General features: G+C 42.7%; 2 protein-coding genes across 19 annotated transcripts in view; one reads left to right on the top strand and one right to left on the bottom strand.

Annotated features, from left to right (window-relative positions):
- PIK3C2G (phosphatidylinositol-4-phosphate 3-kinase catalytic subunit type 2 gamma) overlaps positions 1-22670 on the top strand; it is a 370973-nt gene extending 348303 nt beyond the window's left edge. For all 14 annotated transcript variants that reach the window (XM_039544583.1, XM_039544571.1, XM_039544579.1 and 11 more), the window contains 2 exons: positions 3862-3987; positions 21709-22670. In XM_039544583.1, the coding sequence (XP_039400517.1) occupies positions 3862-3987; positions 21709-21861 (279 nt within the window). In that variant the 3' untranslated portion in view covers positions 21862-22670. The remainder of the gene's footprint in view (positions 1-3861; positions 3988-21708) is intronic.
- Positions 3770-25654, bottom strand: part of PLCZ1 (phospholipase C zeta 1) — a 149492-nt gene continuing 127607 nt past the window's right edge. For 3 of the 5 annotated variants that reach the window (XM_039544635.1, XM_039544651.1, XM_039544663.1), the window contains one exon: positions 3770-4728. In XM_039544635.1, the coding sequence (XP_039400569.1) occupies positions 4664-4728 (65 nt within the window). In that variant the 3' untranslated portion in view covers positions 3770-4663. Of the gene's footprint in view, positions 4729-25244; positions 25399-25654 lie in introns of those variants that run through there. The other 2 variants (XM_039544627.1, XM_039544642.1) reach the window with 1 other exon arrangement.

Raw genomic sequence — 25654 nt, 5'->3', positions numbered from 1 at the left:
TAAAATTGTCTGTTAGCCTCAATGCCCTAGTGAAGTTCCTATTTGCATAATTGCATCCTGCCTATCTAAATTCCTTATGTATTTAAAATTGACTATAGTCTTTTTCACTTCTGTCCTAAACTCTTGGAGGGGTGGAGGAGATGTAGATGATTTGTATAATGCCAGCAGTGTGCTATTAAACAGTAGTAACAACATTAGCCATAGTCACATTAAGCTGTATGGTTGGACTAAATCATATACTGTGAGAGATCACTTCAAGTAACAAACAAAAAAAAGTCTGTGTGTCATCAGCTTAATTGTTATATCAATGCACACACATATGCATCTATGCATCTTCCCTTCTATATAGATGTTATTTATTGCTGGGATGCCTGTAGTATCTCCAGTTCAAAGATATGTTCTTCTTCGAGTGATTGCTCAGGGGTATTCCACAGTAGGTGTGCATGCTCACCACGTGCACCGGTGCCGGAAGTTTTTTTCCCTTAGCAGTACCCGTACGGGGGGAGCACCGCTGCGAACCCTGGAGCGGAGCTTCTATATCGCGCTATAAGGGGAGCTGTGCACTCTCCCCACCCTCAGTTCCTTCTTGCCGCCAGTGAAGGGGCACCTTCGTGGAAAGGTGGTCAGAGTCCTCATGGACAATACGGCTGCAATGTATTACATCAACAGACAGGGAGAAACACACTCCTTGGCCCTATGCCTGGAAGCCCTGAGCCTGTGGGAGTTCTGTATAGCCCACGATATCTCCCTGCGAGCCTTCCACCTACCCGGCATCCACAATGTGCGACCCGGTCACCTCAGCAGGGTTTTTTCTCACCAGTACGAGTGGTTACTCCACTTGGAGGTCCTCCTACAGCTCTTCCAGGAGTGGGGAGTTCCCCAGGTCAACCTCTTTGCAACCGACCAGAACCAACACCGCCCCCAGTTCCGCTCCCGGGGAGGGGCGGGAAGGGGGGCGATCTCAGACGCTTTCCTCCTTCAGTGGTCGGGCCAACTTTTCTATGCCTTCCCTCCTTTCCTCCTAATAGGCAAAGTCCTGCAAAAAGTAAACGCAGACAGGTCGCGGGTCATCCTCATAGCCCTGGATTAGGCCCGTCAACACTGTTATGGGACCCTCCTGCAACTCCTAGCATCTCCCCCACAGAGGCTGCCACTTTGCCTGGATCTCCTCTCCCAGGAAGGGGGATGCCTCCTCCAGCCCAACCTGGCCACGCTTCACCTGACAGCGTGGTTGCTCCGTGGTTAGATGAGGAGGAGAGGAGGTGTTCAGAGAATGTCAAATGAGTTCTGTTGGAAAGTAGAAAGCTGTCCACACGACGGACATACCTGGCCAAATGGTCCAGGTTCTCTAGGTGGGCGAGGGAGCAGGGAGCGTCCGCATCGCTCCAACTTATTCTTGATTACCTCCCAAGGGCTAGCTCCTGCCTCTATCAGGGTGCATTTGGCAGCCATATCGGCCTTCCACCCGCTGGTACAGGGCCACTCAGTCTTTTCCTACAATATGACCTTCCGCTTTCTAAAGGGCCTGGATCGTTCATTCCCGTAAGCTAGGCCCCCCATGCCACAATGGGATCTAAACCTAGTGTTATCCCGCCTCACGGGTCCTCCCTTTGAGCCCTTGGCCACGTGTTCCTGGTCTCACCTGTCATGGAAGGAAGCATTCCTTGTTGCTATCACATCAGCCCAACGTGTCTCAGAGCTTAGGGCCTTGACCTCGGATCCCCCGTATACAGTCTTCCACAAGGATAAGGTCCACACCCTGCTTTTCTCCTGAAGGTGGTCTCCGCCTTCCATATGGAACAGGACATTTTCCTACCAGTACTCTGTCCTAAGCCCCATTCCTCCAATGAGGGGCGCCACCTACATACACTAGATGTGCGTAGGGCGCTGGCTTTTTACCTGGACCAAACCAGGCTGTTCTGGAAGTTCTGACAGCTGTTTGTTGTGACAGCCGAATGGATGAGGGGACAACCAATTTCCACCCAGTGCCTTTCCTGCTGGATTACCTTGTGCATACACACGTGTTACGACCTGGCCAGGGTTCCCCCGCCACCTATCGTTAAGGCACATTCTATGAGAGCTCAGGCCTTGTCGGCCGCCTATGTGGCTCACATCCCCATTCAGGACATATGTAGAGCTGCCATGTGGTCCTCTGTCCACACCTTTTCATCACACTACGCGATCGTGTCCCAAGCACGGGATGATGCTGGGTTTGGTAGGGCGGTACTGTGTCCCAGAAACCCTTAAACTCCTACCCACTTCCATCAGCTATAGCTTGGAGTCACCTACTGTGGAATACACATGAGCAATCACTCAAAGAAGAAAGGACAGTTACCTGTTCTGTAACTGGGGTTCTTCGAGATGTGTTGCTCAGGTGTATTCCACATCCCGCCTTCCTTCCCCTCTGTTGGAGTTGTCTGGCAAGAAGGAACTGAGGGTGGGGGGAGCACGCGGTTCCCCTTATAGCGTGATATAGAGGCGCCACTCCAAGGGTTGCAGCGGTACTCCCCCCGTACAGGTACTGCTAAGGGAAAAACTTCCGGCACCGGAATACACCAGTTACAGAACAGGTAACTGTCCTCTGTTACTGCAGGAAAACCTAACATTTCTGGTCCCACATTGTGAATCTGAGCAAAACTGAGCAACTACTTTGTAATGGGTCAAAGTGAAGCTGAAGTGAGGAATAGATAAGATTGTGCAGCCAAAATAACACTCTGAGCCCATCCACTCAGAAAATCCTTTTATTTGGTAGTTTACATGGAGTTTCACTTCACTTTCTGTCCATGGATACCCACCTCCTTGCAAACTGGCCAGTATGCTTTCTTTCTAAAAGCCTAAAAACACCCTCAAAATTGCTGATATTTTGTAAAACACCTGTGATGGTACGTTACATGTTGTGCTGTCTAATTGCATGTTGTGTTGTCAGCATTTTGATGGCCCCTGGTTTGGAAGATCCTACATGAGAAATGCAGGCACTGCTATGCACGAGCATAAGCTAACACTAACTGACCCAGAAGAAACTTTCCCCCTATTCCACAATTGTTAACTTGTGGATTTCTTGCATCTTCCTGTAAAACACCTAGTAGGGGCTTCAGAGACAGGATTCTGAGCTAGATGGATCACTGACCTGATTTGGTTCCTATATTCATAGGTCACTGAGAACAACTAATGATCATCTCTCTTCACAACTAATTATCCCTTCACAAAATAGACCAGGCCCTCTCCCAGATAACAAACCATAACTATTTGCAATCTCCATCTCCTTTTCTAAGGACCAATTTTCTAAGGGGACAAAAGAGAGTTCCCAGCTGTGTGGAGGTGGGAGTGGGAGAGAGAGAGACTTTATATAAGTATCCCTTCCTGCCCATATTGTTGCTGAAAATGCTCCTGGATCTTCTGTGCTAGCATCCTCTATGAAACACCCTTAAAAACCATCAATTGTCCCCATATCAACTTTGGAACTGGCTCATTTTTTTATGGGTTAAAGTCAATAGAAGATGTCTGGCAATACTCCAGTTTCTGTGCATTGCTGTGAAAAATGTAAGGGCTACCTTGCATACCAGTTTCACATAAGTTAAAGTGGATTGTTGGTCTAGGTTTCTTCCACTAAAAGTATTAAATGTGGAGAATTTTATTTTGTTTTTATTTTTTCATTTACTTTTCCCAACACAATATGAGGTTGAATTCAATGTATTTCTGTTGTTTACATTGGTTAGTACTCCATTTTATACCAATAAAACTTGATGAATGTAATAAGTGTCCTAATGTCTGCTTTAAGTCCAGATTTAATTTGGTACCTCTCTATTTGTTTTCCTTGATAGAAACACAGACATTCATATTTATAACCCTTTTGTTCTACAGCATCTCCCAGATGGCTCTGCCCCAACTGCACATGCTGAATTTTATCTTTTACCAGATCCTGATGAAGTCAGCAGAAGGAAGACGAAAGCAGTTCCAAAAAGCACTGACCCTACTTATAATGAAATTGTGAGTGCTACCATTCTTCTTCCAGCATTTCTTGTTTTTCTTGTCCAGATCCTTTACTGAAATAGCAATAGAGCTTTGAGAGCTGCAATAACTGGTACAATCAAGAAACGGGGACATATCCAAAGATCAAGTGTAAGCACTGATGGTCTTCCATTTTGCTTCCAGTTCTCAGTGATAGAACAGTTTCCTTATATCTGTCTGCTTTGTGCTGTTTGTGTTTTTCACATAAGGTGTTGATGTGCCTTGCTTCAAAGCGGTTAACAGCACCATGGCAAATCTGCTGCTACCTTGCTCTGTCATGGGCTCTTGCTTCCCAGTTGCTGGGGTAGGCCTGACACGCTTTCAAGTGTAACTTTGGTATCTCTTTATACCATTTGTACTGACCACCATGAGAGCAGGTGCCTTGCTTTAACTGACCCTAAAGTATAGCCTTGAGTATTCTTGAGTCAGCCATACAAACAAGTTGCTCAGACCAATGCAGCTGAGCTATTATAAGCATTCTTTGAATGCCAGACATCCAACAACAATTAAGGATTTCAGTATTAGGAATCTTATCCTAGCATTTGACTCTGCGAACAGACTAAAGAGAGCACATATGATCACGTTTCCTGATATGGGGTGATATGTTGTCCATGTCTCTCAACCTCAGCTCTGGGTCACTTTTCCAGGGGCAATGTCATGGGCCACCGAGGGCATCCACAGGTCCTGAACAGTGGAATGGCCTCCAGGTATAGATGGTAGCTGCAATATAAGCAGGGACAATAAGCACTCATGGAAAATCGAATGGCAGTACCAACAGGGCATGGTGGAGCAGAAGGCGGCACTGCTGCCCCTACAGAATATCAAAAGATGCACAAAGATGGTATTGGACTAAATAATTACATAAATAATAAATGACTTAGCCTCTTTTTATGCCAAATTGTTGGCAATTTACAGACCTATGTAATCACTTCCTTCACCTTTGAAATGCAGCCACCTCTGGGGTGAAAAGAAGCAACCAAGGACAGAGCAACACTACAGGACAGGAAGTGACATACACTATATTCTGTTGAAACTGAATGGGGGATTCAAACAGTTAGTGTATTTAAGGAAGCAATGGGCTTTAGGGCCTTGGTAGTGATACTTAGCATGTCACACACACTACTTGATTAAGCTTCAAAACCTCCTTGTTAGGTATGGTACCCTGGCCCTTTGTACAGATAAGGAAACTGAGGCATGACAAAGTTAAGTTGATTTGCTCACAGACACAAGGCAAGTTAGTTAACTGGGATTAGAACTACTGTTTTCTGATTTCCCAGTCCTGTGGTTTTTACTTTTAGACAATGCTACATAGTAATTGTCTATTAAGTATCTTCAATTGGTCTGTTCCTTAAGTTACACTGTACATTTTCAATACATATCGTAAGCAGGCTTCAGCAAATGGTATTTACACTCATGGCTGAAACAGCTAGTAGTTGGCACCTGTGGCAGAATTAAATGAAATTAGACTCTTTATTTGTTGTGTTTATATCTGTCCTTTTAGCAATTAAAGTTACAGTGGAATGGAGTTGCTTGGGTCTCTCTCTCTCGCGCGCGCACACACACACACACGTGCGACACACACACGCACACACCTGCTCTGGTAGAGCTCCCCTTCTGCCTGGACACTCACCAGGCTCTACCTCATTCGGCACATGTGCATTGAGACTCCTGGGTCTGAACAGAGTCCAGATGCTGTGCCTGGGTGGGGTTTCTAGGCATACTCTAATTGCACAGATCCTCTGTAGCGCCCCCTCCAGGCAGCTGGGACTCCTCAGTCCAACTGCCTCACCTCTGGGATTAGTGCTGACCCCTCAAAGTCTGTCTGTAGCCTAAACACACCCTCTCCCAGAACTCCCATGTGGCTGTTCTGGGTTTACAGTTTGACTCTTCAGGGACACGGGACATTGAAAGCAAACAGACACACAGGTTTTTCACAGGAATCTAAACACAATTTACTCTTTACTTAGCAGCATGAGAAATATACATATCTAGACAAAATAATAAACACATCTATTTCCATGATCAGTTTCCTCAACACTCTAGGGAGTTCTTTGAGCTTTGGTAAAGTCCTGTGTTATGTCCAGGATCCTGCTCTTGAAGTCCACAGCTTCTCTTCAGAATCAGAGTGTGTCTCTCCCCTCTCTAGGCCAGTCAGCTTTCTCTGATCATGTCTGGTCCCATAGTTAAACAGGACACCCCTACTACAAAACATGCCCCCCTCTCCTGCCCAATGCTTCCTGTGTCTCTCTGACTCACCTGAATTCACCAGCCCTCTGGAGAGAAACTTGGTCACACTGTTTTCCCCATTCAGGCAACTACCTTTGCATACCCATTGTTCAGTCACAGCACAGTTTATAACTCGCTGTTGTTCCTGATCTGGCAGAGACCAGGGACAAGAGAGCAACAGTCCCTGTCAGCAAATGGTGGACTCTACCACCACATACCAGGCATTCAATGATGCAACAATTTCATAACAACTTCATAACGCCAGTTTGTAAGGTGTACATAGACACATTCCCCAAATCATCACACTGAGATTGTTTCTCTAAATTAAAACCATCTTACATGTATTTAGCACCCATCATCATGAAAGATTCCCTAAATATTCTATACACCATATAGCTCCAGTACCATTAAAACGCTGCCATATTTGTGAGAGAGAGCACCAGTACTCAGTGGGAGGAGTGTTAATTTTGGCCCAGGACTCAGGAGGAAACATCTGGTTTTAAGAAAAGTACCATGGAAACTTTAACATCAGCTAAGACAAGACCTCCAGATTTTAAGATCTCAGCTGAAAGAACTATATGCACAGTGAAGCACATGATACTCATTCTAGTTCACAAAGAAGAATTGAGCTGACCCTGATGGGAAGTTATGGTTCAAACCTGAAGTTTCTTACACTGTTTAGAAACCCCTATGATTATACCACCCCATGTGATGCCATGCTGCATACATTTTCCATGTCTGTAGGTGATGGACAGAGGCAAAAGCAGGGATTATATTTTTGTGAGCCTCAGGGAACTGGAAAAAACAACTAAAAACACAAGTCAGCCTTCTATTAAGTTAGTTACTGTCCAGGAGGCTGAATAAAGTAATGTAGTAGCTCTTTTTATAAGAATTCACAAGCTTTTATTTAAGCCAAAGGGCTGGAAGGAAATTGTATTTTCAATTTTGCTCTGTGTTGGAAGCTGAGAAAATTCTGAAATGTGCCTCTCTTGGGTATATTTGATTTTAGTTTTGCACTTTGTATAACTGCCTGAAGAAAATTATAAGCCTTATTTTTGTTTTGTTTTTTTCCTCATGTATGAGACCGAAGATATGAAGGTCTGGAAGGTGTCTGACACTAAGCAAAACAGACTGTGTGGTTTGGAGTCACCGTTAGCAGGCCTTTTTTTTTTTTTTTTTTGCTGCTGCTTTTGCATTTTGTACTTTTTTGCATTAAAAACAACATAATCTTGGTTTAGAAAGATGCTTTAAAGAGAGGATGAGGCAGGGGTGAAAGTAACTTAAAGGACTTACCGGTACTCAGGAGTCCTTAGGAGGGGGCAGGGCCTCAACCAGAAGAGGCGTGGCCTCTACTAGAAGAGGCGGGGCCATAAATATTGGCGCTTTAAATCGGGATTTAAAGGGCCCAGGGCTGGCGCTGTGGTGGCAGCAGCTGAGAGCCCTGGGCCCTTTTAATCACCCCCGGAACTGCCAGCTGCAGAGTTAAAGGGCCCAGGACTGCAGTCGTAGTCAAGCCCCTGGCCCTTTAAATTGCTGCTGAAGCCCCGCCACCACTACCCCAGGGCTCCGGCAGGCTCCAGGGATGATTTAAAGGGCCCAGGGTGATAGCAGCTACTGGAGCCCCATATGCTTTAAATTGTCCCCGGAGCCCTGGGGAGGCGGTGGCGGGGTTCCGGCGGTTATTGGGCCAGGGCGGTAGTGGCTGCTGCAGCCCTGGACCCTTTAAATAGCCACCAGAGCCCCACTGCCACTACACCAGGGCTCCAGCAGGCCCCAGGGATGATTTAAAGGGCCTGGGGTGGTAAAAGCTACCGGAGCCTCGGATTCTTTAAATCGTCCCTGGAGCCCTGCTGCCGGAGCCCTGGGGAGGCAGCGGTGGGTCTCCAGTGGCTATTTTAAGGGCTGGGGCTGTAGCGACTGCTGCAGGCCTGGATCCTTTAAATACCCACCGGAGCCCTGCCACCAATACCCCAGGGCTCCAGGGACAATTTAAAGGGCCCAGGGCGGTAGCTGCAGCAGGCGCCCCGGGCCCTTCATATTGCCACCCGAGCCCTGCCGCCGCTTCCCCAGGGCTCTGGCAGCAATTTAAAGGGCCCGGGGCTCCAGCCGCTGCTGGGAGCCCCAGGTCCTTTAAATTGCTGCCAGGGGAAGCCGTACTAGGGTGTACCAGCTTACTTTCACCTCTGTGATGAGGACAAAGAATATGGAGAAAACAGATGCACAGTAGGGAGAAAGAAAATCACGAACAGGGAAAGGGGTAAAGAGGTATCATTCAAAAAAGTCCCAGACTCTCTGTCTATGTAAAGAGCTGCAGGAGGTAGCTAAGGGGTCAAAAGGAACTAAACCTGACAAACTTAGATTTCCCAGCAGTGATGGTTCAAAGCTCTCACATCCAAAGAGTGAAAAGGGGCAGGACCTACTGCATTAATTCCCCTTCAAGGTCCTAAGACTATATTGAAACATTTGTAGTATCAGCTATGTAACGTGTTATGAGCTCATGTTTGCCCTCAATTTATCTTTTTTCTTCCAAAAGCAGGAGAAAATGCAGTTTGGCCAGTTAACAGAAAATCTTGAAACTGTGCCATTGCTAAGAGAGACCACTGTCCCTTATTGGAGAATAACATTTCATTAGATGCCTCATATGTCAGCCACACTTAAGTCTTTGGAGTCAGGAATACCTGAATTTTCTAACAGCTCTCCCACTGATTTGCTGTGTGGCCTTAAGCACTTCACTTCTGTTTAATTTGAATGTATAAGTGGCAAGAGTTATTATTAAACAGTGATTTGAGAATTGGCCTGGACTACATGTGAGATATTGGCAGATGATAGCTTTAGCCCCATACTGTGTATCCACCCCAAATCCTTCAACCTTTTTTTCCGCACACATACACCCTAATTACATATTCCTTGTTTCCTCTGAATTTGCAATGCTTTCTTAGAGCCAACTCATAGGGAGTGATTGAAAGCCATGTAGACTGTACTCTGTCCCTGTAAATTGTGTCATTCCTCAATGCCTACAGCTTCTCTTGGCCCAAGGAATGAGAGTTCTCACCCTCCCAACACTTTCATGTACAGATACTCAGTAATGAAAAGATTCCTTAGCTATGCAGCTGGCAAATTAAAATTCTTCAGTGATTTTAAATGAAAAATTAAGATGGTAATTTTTATATTTTGGCCAAGAACCATGACACATTAGTACTGTCACATTAATACAGCATCATTAATCAAATCATATTTGTATTAAATTACATGACCTCTTACTATGTTTCTGTCCTTGCGTTCATTCTGTCTAAAAAACATTTCTCCATTTTTTAAAAATTCATCTACAACTCAGTGAAAGGGACACGGTAAAAATTATGGATTACATGGCGACTAGCATCTGCTTAGATATGCAAGAAAAAGGAACAGGTGCAAGAAGCTCTCTCTCCTTGGGGCCCTTCCTCACTCCCATTCAGGAGCTGGTCAAAACAGCAGCCTCTGAAGTCTGCTGAACGAAAGAACTGCTCCCTGCTAAAGCCACCTCATGGGGGGCAAGGAGGGCCTGTCCTTCCCTCCCGTGCCAGTGAGCAGAGCTGGTTAACCACTTGAAAGTCTATCATACTGAGTGACCTTGTCCTGAATACCTGGGAGCTTAAGGAGGCATTAATGACCCATATGTAGAAGTTAGTAAGTCACTGTAATGCCTTTGATCCAAGGTGTTTGAGGAATTCCAGCAAGATGTTATCATAGCCCGCTGCTGGGTCTGACTTGATAAAGTTAAGGGTCTTATCTAGCTCATTGACCATGAATGTCTCTGGTTGACTCCTACCCACATTATGATGTCGAAGTTGGCACCATTCGTCCTGTACTTTTCATTTGAATTGCTTCTCCACTGGGACCTGTGCTACCCACAGTAGATAGCTTGCAACCTCGCTGGGCTTAACCAGTAGACAATTTTGACAAGTTGTTGAGTAGCGCCCAGCCGGTGGATCAAGTTCCAGCATATCCAGCTGCAATAAGTGAAGTCAAAGCTTCTCTGTAGATTCCATCCACTGAGTGAGCATGGCAGCATTCAGAGACTTAATCAGGTGTTCAGTGATGTCCAGGTCACCAGATAATTGGAATTTCCTGAGCAAGGAATAGCTGAGTTGGTCTAACTGAGCATGTGGCTTTGTAAATAGCTCCTTGAAACTGGTGGTAGTCTTCTTTGACTGGTTGGGATACAATGCAATGGAATTGTAACCACGCTGCATTCCAGTATGGCGCAAGACTTTTCCCAGTCTGTCTTCTGGAAATTCCACTATCACTTGATTGAGCTTCAGCGGATGTGTAGCTGGAGCCCAATGTGAATGAGTGATGGTCTATGTTGGCTATGGGGGAAGTTATCAAGTACTACACAGCTCAGTGCTTGTGAACAGCCATCTAGTGAACTGACCCAGCAAAGGTCGGGTGAGTAGTCTTTCAACCATCTGACTGAAAGAAATGTACCATGTTGTTTTGCATTGTGAATCAACTCAGTCATTGTTAGTCGCCCAATCCATCAACCATTCAACATCATCATCTGAATCAGTGTACCCCCACTCAGAGTGGTGGGTGTTAAAATCACCAACAAAGGTTGGTGGATGATCAAGTATTGGAAGGATCTACTGGTTCCAGTGCTCACTTGGTGGCTTATATACATTGGCAATCTTGGATCATGTTGTAAAAACTGGAGGAGGAAAGTGGAACAACATCAGATATGTCAGCGCACATGTATGTTGCACAGCCATATTTGGCGTTTGGGGTGAGTGAAATGAGGCCAAAGCCATCGATACCATAACATCCTGCTATACTAATTGCAACATCAGTTTCTTGCAAATAGATTACGTCGACACTGAGACAAGTAGCTAAGACACTAATGATGCTGTGTTTGGCTGCTGACAGGTCCTCATCGTTAAGCTGAAGAATTCAAAGGGCAGGTCCGATGGCTTGAAAGTCGAAGGATGGCGCTACATTGGGCTCACAGTCAGATAGCACGTGATCAAGATTCATCCATCGCTGAATTTGGTCCATTGGTTGGATCATTAGCTTCCCTGGCCCAGGCCAGGCAGTGATGGGTAGCACACGTGAATGCTTATCCATTACCCCACAGTTTTCTCAGAAAAGTTGCCAGTTAAACCTGGGGTATGAGCACCCGAACACTTAGAACATCAGCCCTTGCCCTCTGCTGTTCAACTGCAGAGTACTGCACTCCTGTCTGGTGTCACTTGTCTCACGCCAGGCTGGTCAGTGTAGAACTTAACAAAGCTATGCATATTGCTACCAGGACTTTACATGCAACTCCATTGCCATGATTGCCAACAGTTAGTAACATAGCACTGCCCCATATTCGCTGTGAGAAGGCCTTTATGTTGCTGGCCAAGATCCATGAGACCAGCGACCTGCCTTTGTATGCAGACTTCTTCAACCACCCACCAGCTCACCTGTCTTCTAGACACCCTTTATGGTTGTTTCTGCTACCACAGAGCATGATGGTGGAATCTGCTTGGTACAACGAGTGGTCAGAGATGACAGTTGTTAATCACTCTCTCATCACTGACCCAACCGTCTGTCCACCAGGTCTTGTTCTGCCAAGGCACTTGTGATCATCTCTGAACCAGTTTCAAACAGGACTAGGCAACTGTGCAGCTGATCTCTTTAAATTGGTTTTTCTAATGGCCCATGGTGCAGTTGCGGTGAACTTCAGACTATGCCTCATATCCTTGACAAATGCCAACTGCCTTATTTTGACGGCAGGCTGATGGCTCTCCATCGGGCTGATGATGACATCATCAAATGGCTGGGCACATTGCGCATATGTTGCCCAGTGTTCTGCAATAGAAAGGAGGGGTTGCTGTCATAGGCGCTGAGTTATATGTGCCTGTGGTGCCTGTGCTTCACCAATATTCAGGAACATGGGCCCAGCTCCACCAATGTTTGGGCTTATATTTTCAAAGCCATCCTGTCCATAGCATGGACCAGGGCAACTTCCCCTGGCCCCAGGCCCCGTGCTTTCAGGGGCCCCATGCTTCATGAGGACGCGAGGTCCAAGGGGCGGTCTGGGTGGTTAGCAGGGGGCCTGGGGCTGGCAGCAGCTCCATCCCATCTCTTCCCATCCCTTCCCCCCAAACTCCCACCCCTACTCTACCCCCATCCCACCCCATTCCACTCCTTCCTCCAAGGCCCCACCCCACCTCTTTCCGGCTTCCACCCCCTCTCCCAAGTGATGCTGGGAGCCAGCAGGGTGGAGAAGAGTGGGGCGGGTTATGGCCGGGTCACTTGCTGCTGTTGCCGCCAGGCCCCCCACTAACTCTCCAGGCCGCCCTGGACCCCGCGTCCCCTTGAAATGCAGGGCCCCCTAAAGTGTGGGACCTGAGGCAGTTGCCCCGGTTCGTCCTATAGATGGGACGGCTCTGCTTGGACCAATTCTGGGCACCACCAAAAATTATACAGACCTGGCACCCATGGTTGCTGTGAGCCAGTGCAGCTCCCTGATCACCACAAGGAGCAGTAATAACTTGTGTTACTGCTGTAAGGTCCTGCAGCGACCCTTCTCTAGTCTATGCCATCCATGTCCTGCCCCCAGAACACCCTTTTCCTCTCTTATGCTGGGAGTTATGAATGCAGCTGGTGCTTTCCAGTAGCAAATTACAGTGCAGGGGAATGCTCTATTGGCCACATGGCCATTTTAAGGTCACTCGTGGCCTTAGCAAAGTGGGGAATCTAACCCATGATGATGAGAGCTGGAAGAATTTTGAAAGTCTGATTGTCTTTTCATTATTCACTTTATTGCACTTCATTCGGTGTGCACAGTCAAACTGGAGAGGTGGCTTTGCTTTTGCCGAGCCAGTTTCACTTTCTAATTCTGATGCACTGGCACAATGCTGTTGTGTTTGTATTTTACAAACAGTGCAAGAGAAGGTATACATTTAAAATTGTTTTCACTGAGACAAAACAAAAAACCCCATGGAAACATGTATACTCCGATATTGATTTTATATTAATATACACTCTTTTAAACAAACCCAAGATTTGAAGCCTAAACCTACATGACAGTGTCCTTTTAAATATTATAAACCAATATACTATTCCTGAAGCATTTTCTTATCAATGAGAGAAGGAGAGACTGAAACACGGGAATTGATTACGAATGCAGCTTGTTTCTTGTTAGGCTGATTTTTAAATTCGCCAGATTTTTAAATTCAAGAATACAATGTTCACATTTCATAATTAACCCCAGCATGTTCTCACAGTATCAAGGTAACTTCAAGGGTAAGTGTAAAACTGGAAGCCCTTGTATTTTTCTAAAGGGATGTAACACAAGCTTTCTCACTTATTTTGAAGAGATACAACAGCATCGTAACAATGGTGATTCCAACTAACGTATAAATTGCACTACCTCGATTTGGGCCCAATCCCACAATTATTCTACATTTTGCAATTTGTACTGTGTTGGCTTTGTATTATGTTAATTACATGACAATCCCATTAAAATATCTCAGTTACTGTACTGAATGCACATTTGGACGCTGCTAGTGAGAAGTTTCTAGACTTTCACTACAGGGGCTTGTCTACACAAACATTTAGTTTGTGGCAAGGTGGGGTATGAATCTGCCCTGCAGTAGCCTGTGGCAGACTAACTGTCCTTGGGAGCGCTGCTGACATGTATTAACAGTTTGTGAGTGTACTTTGATCTAGTCCTCTTTGAGACAGGCCTAGATCAAAGGTCACTGTCAGTCAGGAGGGTCCACAGGGTTCATGGCAGGCTAGTTTGGGAGATATGAACACCCCACTTTGCTGCAATCTAAATGGTCATGTGGAGAAGTCCTAAGGATTTGTGTATGCCAAGAGCAGAATTTATATAGGCAGTTTTCAAAGGAAAGTTGCCATCTCTCTATCGTGTGGGTTTTTTAGATGGTTGGGTTTGGTTTGGTTGGTTGATTAGTTTTGGGGGTTTTTTTGTTTGGTTGTTTTTTGTCTTGAACTGTTATGAAATCTTTTGGAAGTACACTGAGAAGAAAATTAGACAGTTTTAAATAAATCCTTATACAGTATCCATCTATCTTAGGGGTATATACGGCTGCCAATTACCATATTATCGGAGTGCCTTCCAAAAAAAATCAATAGCAAAGTCCCTGGTGGACTTCTTGGAGTTTCTGGCATTTCTCCTTGTTTGGGATCAAAACTCTGCTTGGGATAAGGTTTGTGGGGCTTGGGGGAGGGGTTATTTTTTGGTTGGTGTAGTGATTTAAGGATGGAAGTTGGTGTCAGTATTGACACTGTCATTCTTATGGGAAAGCTTTTATGAAGAGGAAGGTTTTTCTAAAGAATGGTCAGATGTTGGATTCCCCTGATTTCATCTAGAAGTTTGTTCCATAGCAGATCCCTCCACAGAGAATACTTTGTCCCCAGCTCTCACATGCTTTCTCATGGGCTTTGTTTGGATTCCACATGGTGGATCTGTGTGCTTTTAAGCTTCCTTTTGTCTGGGTAGGCTCTGGCCTCTCTGGCATACTTCCTGGGCACGGACTCTGTCAGCCCTTCACAGAAGTGGGACTTTGCGTTCTAGTTGGCCCAGGCCCCAGCACCACCGCTGACCCCCCCAAGATACCACAGTTGTTTAAGCACTTCCTTTCCCGAGCTCCAGCCATGTGGCTATTCTGGATTACCATTTACCTCTCCATGGACATAGAGACACAGACTTTGCAAAAGGTTTTGTACACAGTTACTCTTTACTATTGATAGCCCAAGAAATGTACAGCTCTGGGGAAAAAAAAACAATAGAACACCTGTACGCATTCCCTGCTTCAGTTTCCTCATTACTCTTGAGTATTCTCTGAGCTAAATACAGAGTCTTTTATGAAGTCTAGGATCCTTCCCCCTGCTTTAGGCTTGTACTCTGGAACATGGAGTCTCCTCTCCCTTCTGCAGCCAGATTTCTGCCTCAGCCTCTGGTCTCTTCTTCCTTCCTTCCTCTCTCTCTCTCTCAAATGGCCAGGGAGAGACCCTTGCTCTTATAACTTCCAATCCCCTTTGTCAGGTGACCACCCTGAATAGCCTCATCAGGTGAACAAAGTCTCCCACGAGGTGATCCGTTGCTTAGTTACCTCCCCCGTGAAGTTCAGCCTTGAAAAACTTGTTTGCCTTCATGGTAGCCATCTCTTTGTCCAAGAGTTTTCCATTTGAATGGATGATCACCAAGTTTTAATGCACCTCCATTGTTAGCCCAGAGTCACCACCCTTTGGAATTTGAGTTCAGCGTGGAGGTAAAAAGGCAACAGAGAAGGCCGACATACCCCATATTCAAAATGGAGTTTGCAGTCTGACACTGATACACATACAGAATCCCCAATATTAACCAGAAAGCATAAGCTATAAATAGCCAGATTCTCCAAATCATCACAGGAAGAGCCTCTCCTCTGTGTGAAATGGATTCAGTTTTCTAGCAAGCTGAAGATGAAGAAAGGGCATTTTTAGATATTGATGCATTCAGACTTAGTGAGAAGTCAAACAGGCCCCTAAGGCTTCATACCATTTTGATAAATGGGGTCTGTATGCCTTCAATAGAAGGTAGAGATAATGTCTGCGACAGTTCTTCAAAGCATTTCTCCTTTCCGATCAGCATTACTTTGATCTAGCCTAGGTTTGTCTTGAGCCAGCTGCTTTTCCTTCTAGAGCTGATTTCATGTTGGCATTCTGACATTTTAGGAGCGTTGGTTGTTGCATCAATTGAGAATGAGATACATTAAGTGTCATCAGCATACTTTTGGCATCTAAACCTACGGCATCTCACTGTCTCTCCCAGTGGTCTCATTAGATCTTTGTAGAGAAGAGAGGATGCTATGGATCCCCACAGGATCTTGCAGGTGAGGGTCTTTGGAGAGGAGGAACAGAGTTACTCATTACGACCCTCTGAGTTCTGCTGGAGATGAACTGTCATGTCGGCATGTTAGTAGTATCTTGTGGTCCACTGTGTCAAAGGCTACAGAAGGTCCAGCAACATAAGCATGGAGATCTTTTCTGTGTCTAGGGCCATAAGAAGGCCCTTCTTTAATGCCACTAGAGCATTCTCTGTTTTGTGTCACAGTCTGAACACTGATTCTGCGGCATCGAGGATAGTGGATGGCACATATGTTGCCAGAGCGTGGTGATTATTCTTTCTAGTTATTTTGCCCAGGTTTGGAAGGTTGGGGATAGGACAGCACTTGGAGGGATCTTCAGGGCCAAGTACTGGCTTTTGGGGGACTGAGTGAACTAGTATTTTTCATGGAGTTTGGTAGGTGTGTTCTACTGAAGAAGGCATTTACTATTTCCCATATAGGGAGTATAACTGTTCTTCATTGGCTTTTACCAGCTATGAAGAGCATGGATCCATTTCACACGTTGTGGCTGTAATATTTTTCAGAACCCTTTATTTCACAGTATGCATACAGTATATACTTTCTAAGAACGTTGTTGATTTCACCAGTGACAGCTGTTTATTATGTGTGATGTGCAATAACTACATGTTCATGAAACTTAATTTTTTTTTTGTGAAAAATGCTTCTTGAACAAGTTAGCTCAAAAAAAGAGAACTATAAAAGAGAGCACGGTGCTTTCTGGAAATAATCAGCATTCTAATTTTATTTTAGGCTGTTAATGTCTAACGTACTTGCTTGTTTCCTTTGTGGTGGCTGACATTATTTCTGTTGTATTTTCCTGTTCCATGTTTTTAAGCAAAGGGTCTATTTAGAGTTGCTTCAGAAAATGTCATCAGCACAGTGTTAACAGTTATTTTGGCTAATCCTCAATACCATTTTAAAATATTAAAATAATCCTAGTGATTTTAGCATCTGTGCTCTTATATGTGCTCTTATCTTATGATGAACAAAGTAATTATTAATTGTGAACCAACCATGTTTTACAGTTAATGATTACCATTCCTTCCAATTCCATATACTTATTACTATAATTAATAATTAGGTGTTACCTCTGTCTGAGAGGCAAGTAAATACAGCTTAGGGCAAGAGGTCCCAATTTTTATTGACATAATTAAGTGTCTTGGACTGACAGCAGACAGTATATAAAGGTCTAGCAGTTTCCCCTTAATTAGTATGCTAACAGGCCCCACACATTGTGATGAGGAGGACACTAATGTGTCACAATTAGAACTGGGCAAAGAACTGATTTTTCAATTTGTTGGCAGTTCTGTAAAAACAAAATAAAATTCATTTTGAGACAAACCAAAACTGATTTTTTTTCAGAATTTTCAACTAATCAAAAAAGTCAGTTTCAGGTATTTTTTAATGAGGGCTAGATTCACAAAAACAGAGCAGGGCCTCATCTGGAGTACTGTGTCCAGTTTTGAGCCCCACACTACAAGAAGGATGTGGAAAAATTGGAAAGAGTCCAGCAGAGGGAAACAAAAATGATTAGAGGCTAGAACACATGACTTATGAGGAGAGGCTGAGGGAACTGGGATTGTTTAGTCTGCAGAAGAGAAGAATGAGGGGGGATTTGATAGCTGCTTTCAACTACCTGAAAGGGGTTCCAAAGAGGATGGATCTAGACTGTTCTCAGTGGTAGCAGATGACAGAATAAGGAGTAATGGTCTCAAGTTGCTGTGGGGGAGGATTAGGTTGGATATTAGGAAAAACTTTTTCACTAGGAGGATGGTGAAGCACTGGAATGGGTTACCTAAGGAGGTGGTGGAATCTCCTTCCTTAGAGGTTTTTAAGGTCAGGCTTGACAAAGCCTTGGCTGGGATGATTTAGTTGGGAATTGGTCCTGCTTTGAGCAGGGGGTTGGACTAGATGACTTCCTGAGGTCCCTTCCAGCCCTGATATTCTATGATTCTATGGTGCTGTCCTCTTTAGACCATATGTCCCGGTGGTTTGGGCACTCACTTGTCATGTGTGATAAACCCAGTTTAAATCCCTACTCTGGAGCAGGAACTTGAAGCCAGCAATTCTCCTCCTCCCATGTAAGTGCTCTAACCTGCAAACTATAGCCTAATTTTTGAGGGAGGTGGGTTTCAATCTCTCCTGTTGAACTGCTTTATATAAAATACTCATAGTTATGAGCCAGTATAAAGCAGTCAGAATGACTCTAGTGCCCAGTAGCCAGGGCATTCACTTAGAAGGAGGGAGACCTAGGTTCAAGTCCCTGTTCCAGACTCTGGATTTAAACCAGGTATCCCATATTCTATGTGAGTGCCCAAACCACTGAGATAAGGGGAATATCACCACCCTACCTTTATTTTTGTGACTCTTGCCCTTCATTTCCAGCTGGGGATTCTAACTACTTGGGAGGGGGGGGTCCTCCTTCTAAGATTTTGTGAGTGGTGCCTAACTCCCCCCAGCTCAAAAAACCAAAATCTGATTATTTGAAAGTTGTTTGTTTTAACATTTGTGAGATTTTTTTCTTTATTTTTTTTAATTCAACCAAAACAGTTGTTTAAAATCTACATGAATTTGCTAAATGTTTTGGTAAATCCAAATCTGAAATTTTCAGCAAAAAAAAGTTTCAGTCAAACAATTTTGCCCAGCTCTAGTTCCAATTCATCTTGGTTTGAAAATCTGGTCCTAACTGACTTACCTAAAGCTACAAAGCAAGTCACCAACAGAGTCAGGAATAGATCCCCCAGAATAAAGAATCCTGTTTCTCACTGCTGTGATTTAACCAGGAGACACACAAATGATTTTATAAATATTTACCTTAAACTTTCTTTGTCACAGCTTAACTCCATTACTACTAGTCCATTCTTCTCTCAGTAGTAATTATAACTAATCCTTGTTGTCTTTATATAATCCTTTCACATGTATGCTACCCCATGGGATTTTTGTATATGGAATTAGCCTTCTCTTAATCACTCCACAACGGACCTCACCTGTATGTCCTAAACTTGTTAAAATATTTTTTGTTGCACTCTCCTGAATTCTCTCATTCCTTTTTCAGAATAAGGTATCAAAAACTGAATGTAGTATTCCAAGTGAAGCCTATCCTTGAGCTGAGTAGCCCTAGCCTTGTGTCCATGTGATACTTCTATTATTAATAATAATTTATAAAATGCATTCAGCCCTTCGATGATCATGAAATGATAAATTTCATGACTCTATGGAAAGGGAGGACTGAGAATGTATTTCAAAAAAAGCAGACAGTAACAAATTCAGAGAACTGGAAGGTAAGGTGCCATGGGAAGAAAATCTAAGGGAAAAAGGAGGTCAGGAGAGCTGGCAGTTTTCAAGTAGAGCATATTAAAGTCATGACTGAAAACTATCCTGACACAAAAGAAAGACAGAAAGAATAGCAAGAGGCCAATATGCTCCATGAGGCACCCTTTAATTACCTGAAATTCTAAAAGGAATCCTACAAAAAGTGGAAACATGGATCAATTGCTAAGGAGGAGTACACATGAAGAGCACAAGCATGTAGGGATAAAATCAGAAAGGCTAAGGCACAAAATGAGTTACACCTAGCCAGGGACATAAAAGGCAATATGAAGAGGTTCTTTAAATACCTTAGGATCAAGAAAAAGATGAAGGAAAGTGTAAGTCCTCTAACTTAGTGGGGAAGGAGAGCTAATAACTGTTAACATCAAGAAGGTTGTGGTGCCTACTTTGCTTCTGTCTTTATTAATGTGACCACGTACTCAAGGAGGAAGGAACAAAAGCCAAAATAGACCAGGTTAAATAATATTTAGATAAGTTAAATGTATTCAAGTTGGCAGGGCCTGATGAATTTCATCCCAGGGTATATAAGGAACAAGCAGGAGCAATCTTGGAACTGATAGCAATTATCTTAGAGAATTCATAGAGAACAACTGAGGTCCCAAAGGACTCGAGAAGGGCAAACATAGTACTTATCTTTAAAAAGGGAACAAAAAGGAACTGGGAAATTAATTATAGACCAGTCAGCCTAACTTTGATATCTGGAAAGATACTGGAACAAATTATTAAGCGCTCAGTTCATAAGCACCTAGAGGATAATAGGGTTATAAGTAGTAGCCAACAAAAACAAATCATGACAAACCACTCTAATTTCCTTCTTTGATGGGGTAACCAGCCTAGTGGAGAAGGATGACACAGCAGACATGATGATAAGGCTTTTTTTATAGTCCCACATTATTCTCATAAGCAAACTAGAGAAATGTGGCCTACATGAAATTACTATAAAGTGAGTATATAATTAATTGAAAGATCCTACTCGGGAGTAGCAGAATGGTTTGCTGTCAAACTGGGAAGGTGTCTGCATTGGGGTTCTGCAGGCATTAGTCCTGAGTCCAGTACTATTCAATATTTTCATTAATGACTTGGATAATGAGGTAAATAGTATGCTTATACAATTTGCAGATGACACCGAGATGGGAAGGGTTGCAAGCACTTTGGAGGAAAGGATTAGAATTCAGAACAACCTTGACAAATTGGAGACTTGATCTGAAATCAACAAGAGAACATTCAATAAAGACAAATGCCAAGTACTACTCTTAGGAAGGAAATATCAAATGCAAAATTACAATATGGATAGGTGGTGATACTGCTAGAAAGGATTTGGGGTTTATAGTGGATCACAATTTGAATATGAGTCAACAATGTGATGCAGTTGCGAAAAAGGCTATCATTCTGAGGTGTATTAACAGGCGTGTCATATGTAAGACATGGGTGGTAATTCTCCTTCCCTACTCAGCACTGGTGAGGTCTCATCTGGAGTACTGTGTCCACTGTGTCTGAGGGCATCACACTTTAGAAAAGATATGAATAAACTGGAGAGATTTCAGTGGAAAGCAACAAAAATGTCCACTTAGGGTAGGACAACAAGTGTTGATCTTAATCTGCCGCAAGGGAGATTTAGTTTAGATATTAGGGAAACTTTCTAACTATAAGGGAAGTTAAGTACTGGAATAGATTACACAGGGAGGTTGTGCAATCCCTGTCACTGGAGGTTTTTAAGAACAAGTTGGACAAGCTCCTGTAAGGTTCTTTCTCAGAGCTAGGGGCTGGACTCGATGACCTCTCAAAGTCCCTTCCAGCCCTATATTTCTATGATTCTACAAAAAAAAAAAAAAAGGTGCTATGTAAGTTCATACATTAAAGAAGACTTGCAACACCCCAATGATATAAGTAAGCCATTTGATAGTACAGGATGCATTATAGTCTGCACCAGGACTGCCAGGATCATCTTTTTTTAAATTAGATGGTATAGGTAAAAAGCATCACACAGATATAAATAACCTTACTTAACCTAAATTTTCCAAATGGATGGTGTTTTAGCCCTGTCATCCCCACTAACTTTTATCACTCTGAGAACTAATACATTCATCTTGAGCTCTTAATCCTTCCCTCCTCAAAATAGAAAGAACTTGCTGGCAGTTTGTCAGTTATTTTAAGCATTAGTAGTAATCTTTAGTTGTAAGTGATACATAACCAAAAAAAAGTGCTTTTGGTATAAAAAATATTTAGTTTTCTTATACTTTATCTGCTTTCCCATATATGATTGCAGGTAGTATACGATGCAGTGACCGAGCTCCAAGGACGTGTGTTACAGCTTATTGTGAAAAGCAAAGGAACATTTGTGGGAGCTATCAACATTCAACTGAACAGTGTCCCATTAAATGAAGAAAAGTGGTACCCATTGGGGAACAGTATAATTTGAACATTTCCTGTATAATCTGAACATTTCCTTAGATAACTGAAATATTCATTTATTAATATTTTTTCCCTTTTCTCATGGGCCATTTTGGCACATTAGCCGAAATATTTGCTTTTGAGAATATAACATGCAGTAAACCGCTAACCATATATACACTGAACTACTAATCACAAGGAAATTATCTCTTTTTCATGATCCATTGCCATTTAGCTATCTTCATGGGATTACTACCTTTACTTGCAACAAGTTCCCATTAGCCTGGGTGTAAAAAGGCTTGCAGCCTGCAATTTCAGTTATCTTGGATATCATTTCTTATGGCAACAAGCAAGATTTTTGTTCCTGCTGATCACTATTATTTGTATACGGCTAGATGTGTTTTATGTATCCCTAAATCTGTGATGCTGGAGCCTTATCCAAAGCCCATTTAAGTCAATCGTAGTTTCCCAATGACTTAAATAGGCTTTGGATCAGTCCAATAATGAGCTTATTGGGCTGAATTCACTCTACTTGATGTCTGTGTAGTTATATCAGTTTTAAATATGGCCCAGTTAGTACGATCGCACGTTCACCTGACTGATAGCCAGTTTGTATTTAAAACTTCTAGCACATTTCACATTTAATTCTTGCTCATTTCACATTTAAAATGTAATTATATATGCAGAATTTAAAATCTGAACATTTAAAAGAATTTAAAACTATACTGTACTTTAGTTATAGTGTATACCATATATTTTTAAGTTTTAATTTGCTGATGTAACGTGACTTTGTAACTTTAAGATCTGGGGCAAGATGTTTCATCTCACTGGGTTTATTCTGGAAAAAATATTTGGAAATAAATAAATTCTGGAAAAATATTTGATAATAGACAAATATTATAAATTAGAGTTTGACAAATATTTAAATCCAATGCTCCACATAGACTTTTAAACATTTCCAAAAATCAGATGTAAATGACTAATATATTTGAACCATCACACAGCAAGTAAATAAATAGTTACTCTGCTAAAAGGTTAAATTAAGTAAGATCATATTATAAGACATCTTTGTTCATTAGTGTTACCTCCATTGCATGTTCTTGCTGCATCAGGGAACGAGACAATACATACACAGCCTCCAATCTTATAAAGCCTTATACACATGCTTAACTTCATGCACATGAGTAGTCCCATTGAGTTCAATGGGACTGGTTCATGAGCTCAGTCCTTGAAGGTGCTTTTGCCCAATCCAGCGAAACACTTAAGCACACTTTAATTCCCATTAGATTCACTGAATTCCATTAACATCAGTTGCACACATGAGCCCCATGTGCATAAAGTTAGGCACTTACATACCGATATGTCTTTCCAGAGTCAGGGTCACAGGCTAGTAAAAAAAAGGATTGATTCATGATGTAAACATTAATATTATAACATGTATTTGGCTAGAGTTGAGATTTATCCTGCTAGTTAAAAAAGTGGCCGACAGTGGAATATAATGCCCAGAGCTGTAGGAGATTCCTTTTTTCCACCCAAAGGATAATAGTTTTAAGACACACAAATCAGGCTTAAGCAGCTTATGATGTATACACCTGTTGAAGTTGCAGTATGAGTGTCATTTAAGAATATCATGAATCCAAATAAACCAGCATTCTTCTTGTATGCAAACAGATTGGTTATGTCAGCTCTTGGAACGGAGCCACCATATTGCCTGGGGAAATTAAACTTGTCAGTAAGGAGAGAGAACCTGCTTGAGTAAAAACATGAACATGCCTCCTCAGTGCTGAAGAAAAAACATAAAATATTTACCATATGAAAAAGCTATTGTCTATGATACAAATATAAACAGTACAAGGATCAACAAGGCCAAAATTTTAGATTATAGGTATTCTAAGATGAAGAAGCAAGTGACTTCCCTCTCAAAAAAATGCAGAAGACAAATCATATCCAGCTTTTAGTTATCATATCCAGCTTTTAGTTATCCAGCTTTTAGTTATCATATCCAGCTTTTAGTTATCAAATTACCTGATCCTAAAGTTCAGTATTGATTTCAGTTTACTGTCTTGATTTCTTTAGTTTGCTTTTAATATAAATAAATGTTGGCAATTTTCCAATAGTGTTATTTCCTGTAACATTTTCAAATCTTTGCCTGTAGTATGTGTACAGGAGAGTATAAGTTTCCATATTAGAGAGAGACACATTTTGTGTATGGGGATATATTAATAAAAATAATGTTGAAAATGACAATAAAAATAAAATCTAACTATGAAGATAAGCCAGGGATCGGCAACCTTTGGCACGCGGCCCGCCAGGATAAGCCCTCTGGCGGGCCAGGACGAGTTTGTTTACCTGCCATGCTCACAGATTTGGCCAATGGTGGCTCCCGCTGGCCGCGGCTTACCGCTCCAGGCCAATGGGGGCTGTGGGAAGTGGCGTGGGCCAAGGGATGTGTTGGTCGCCACTTCCTGCAGCCCCCATTGGCCTGAAACAGCGAACCATGGCCAGTGGGAGCTGCGATTGGCCGAACCTGCAGACACGGCAGGTAAACAAATCGGCCCTGACTCACCAGGGGGCTTACCCTGGTGGGCCACAGGCCAAAGGTTGCAGATTCTTGAGATAAGCATTGATACAAGTATCTTAAGTAAGAAATGTGCCATTGTAAAACAGCTTGGTAAGTTATTGAGGCTTGGACCTGAAACCTTCAATGAGTGCTGTAGATCCACGTGTCCATGTGGAGCTCATTGCACAAAAGCAATCTTATAAGATGAGTGGGAGAACACTGTCTCTTGATGGGAGGGCAAGGGCTATGCTGGCAAAGACGGTGCCAACAGCAGTATCTGGCAGATGGTTAGTGTTTTGAGATCCTGGTATCAGCAAAACTGAATATTGTCCAGGTTACCACTCTTGAGCTTTTATCATTTTTACAATGGGCCTTGATGAGCTATAGCTCAATCAGAAATTGACTCATTATGGATTTAAAGGGTAAATTATGTTTTAATTGTGTGTATATATATGTATGTTTTCTGTTTTCTTTTTTTGAACAGATTAATATACAGTAGGAAAAAGTTTCTCAGTGCAAGTTAAAAAGACCACTCAATTTTGCACATAATTTTGGTGCTTTTGGAAGTCTTTGGAATATTTTAAATATTAAAATGTTACTTCCTTATTATTTAATAATTCATTACTATTTTACTATTAGTTGCAAATAACCATATATTAAAATATTGATTGGATTCAAGAAAATATACTGCAAAAGTCAACCCTGTATGAGTTCTTCTAAATTACTTCAGGGCCCTATTCTACAGCCTTTATTCATGTTAAATAGCATTTAGCCACACAGGTATTTCCACTGCTTTCAGTGGAAATTGCAGGTGCTCAGCATCTCTGAAAATCAGGCCACGCACTAAACTGTTGTTTGCAAGCTACATGATGGTTGCTTTATTGAGGAGTATGCCAGTTCAGGAGTACTGCTAATGTCATCATTAATAGTACCAAATATACACAAAGAGTGATGCAGGATCTAGTCTGTCACCGAGTTTGGAAAACAGAGGAACATGACGATAACCTGTAAATGTAATAACAGTAAATTAATTTATTAAATACAAATGTGGAATTTATGTGGGTTAACTGATGCAATGGAAGTGGCCATATTTACTGTACAAATGAAACATAATTTATAGTTATCTAAATAAACCCTTTAATTAAAGTAAGCCAAAATGATACATAGAGTAACACTCATTACTATAGTAGTTCTCTAACATTTCTAGCATTTTAATTCTCCTGGCATTCAGTGGTGATAAACACAGGTAATGATAATATAG

Source organism: Mauremys reevesii, linkage group 1 (genome assembly GCF_016161935.1).
Source record: "Mauremys reevesii isolate NIE-2019 linkage group 1, ASM1616193v1, whole genome shotgun sequence".
In the NCBI taxonomy this organism is placed as follows: Eukaryota; Metazoa; Chordata; order Testudines; family Geoemydidae; genus Mauremys; species Mauremys reevesii.
Note: the sequence above shows the minus strand (reverse complement) of the source record. Positions and strands in the feature narration are given on the sequence as shown.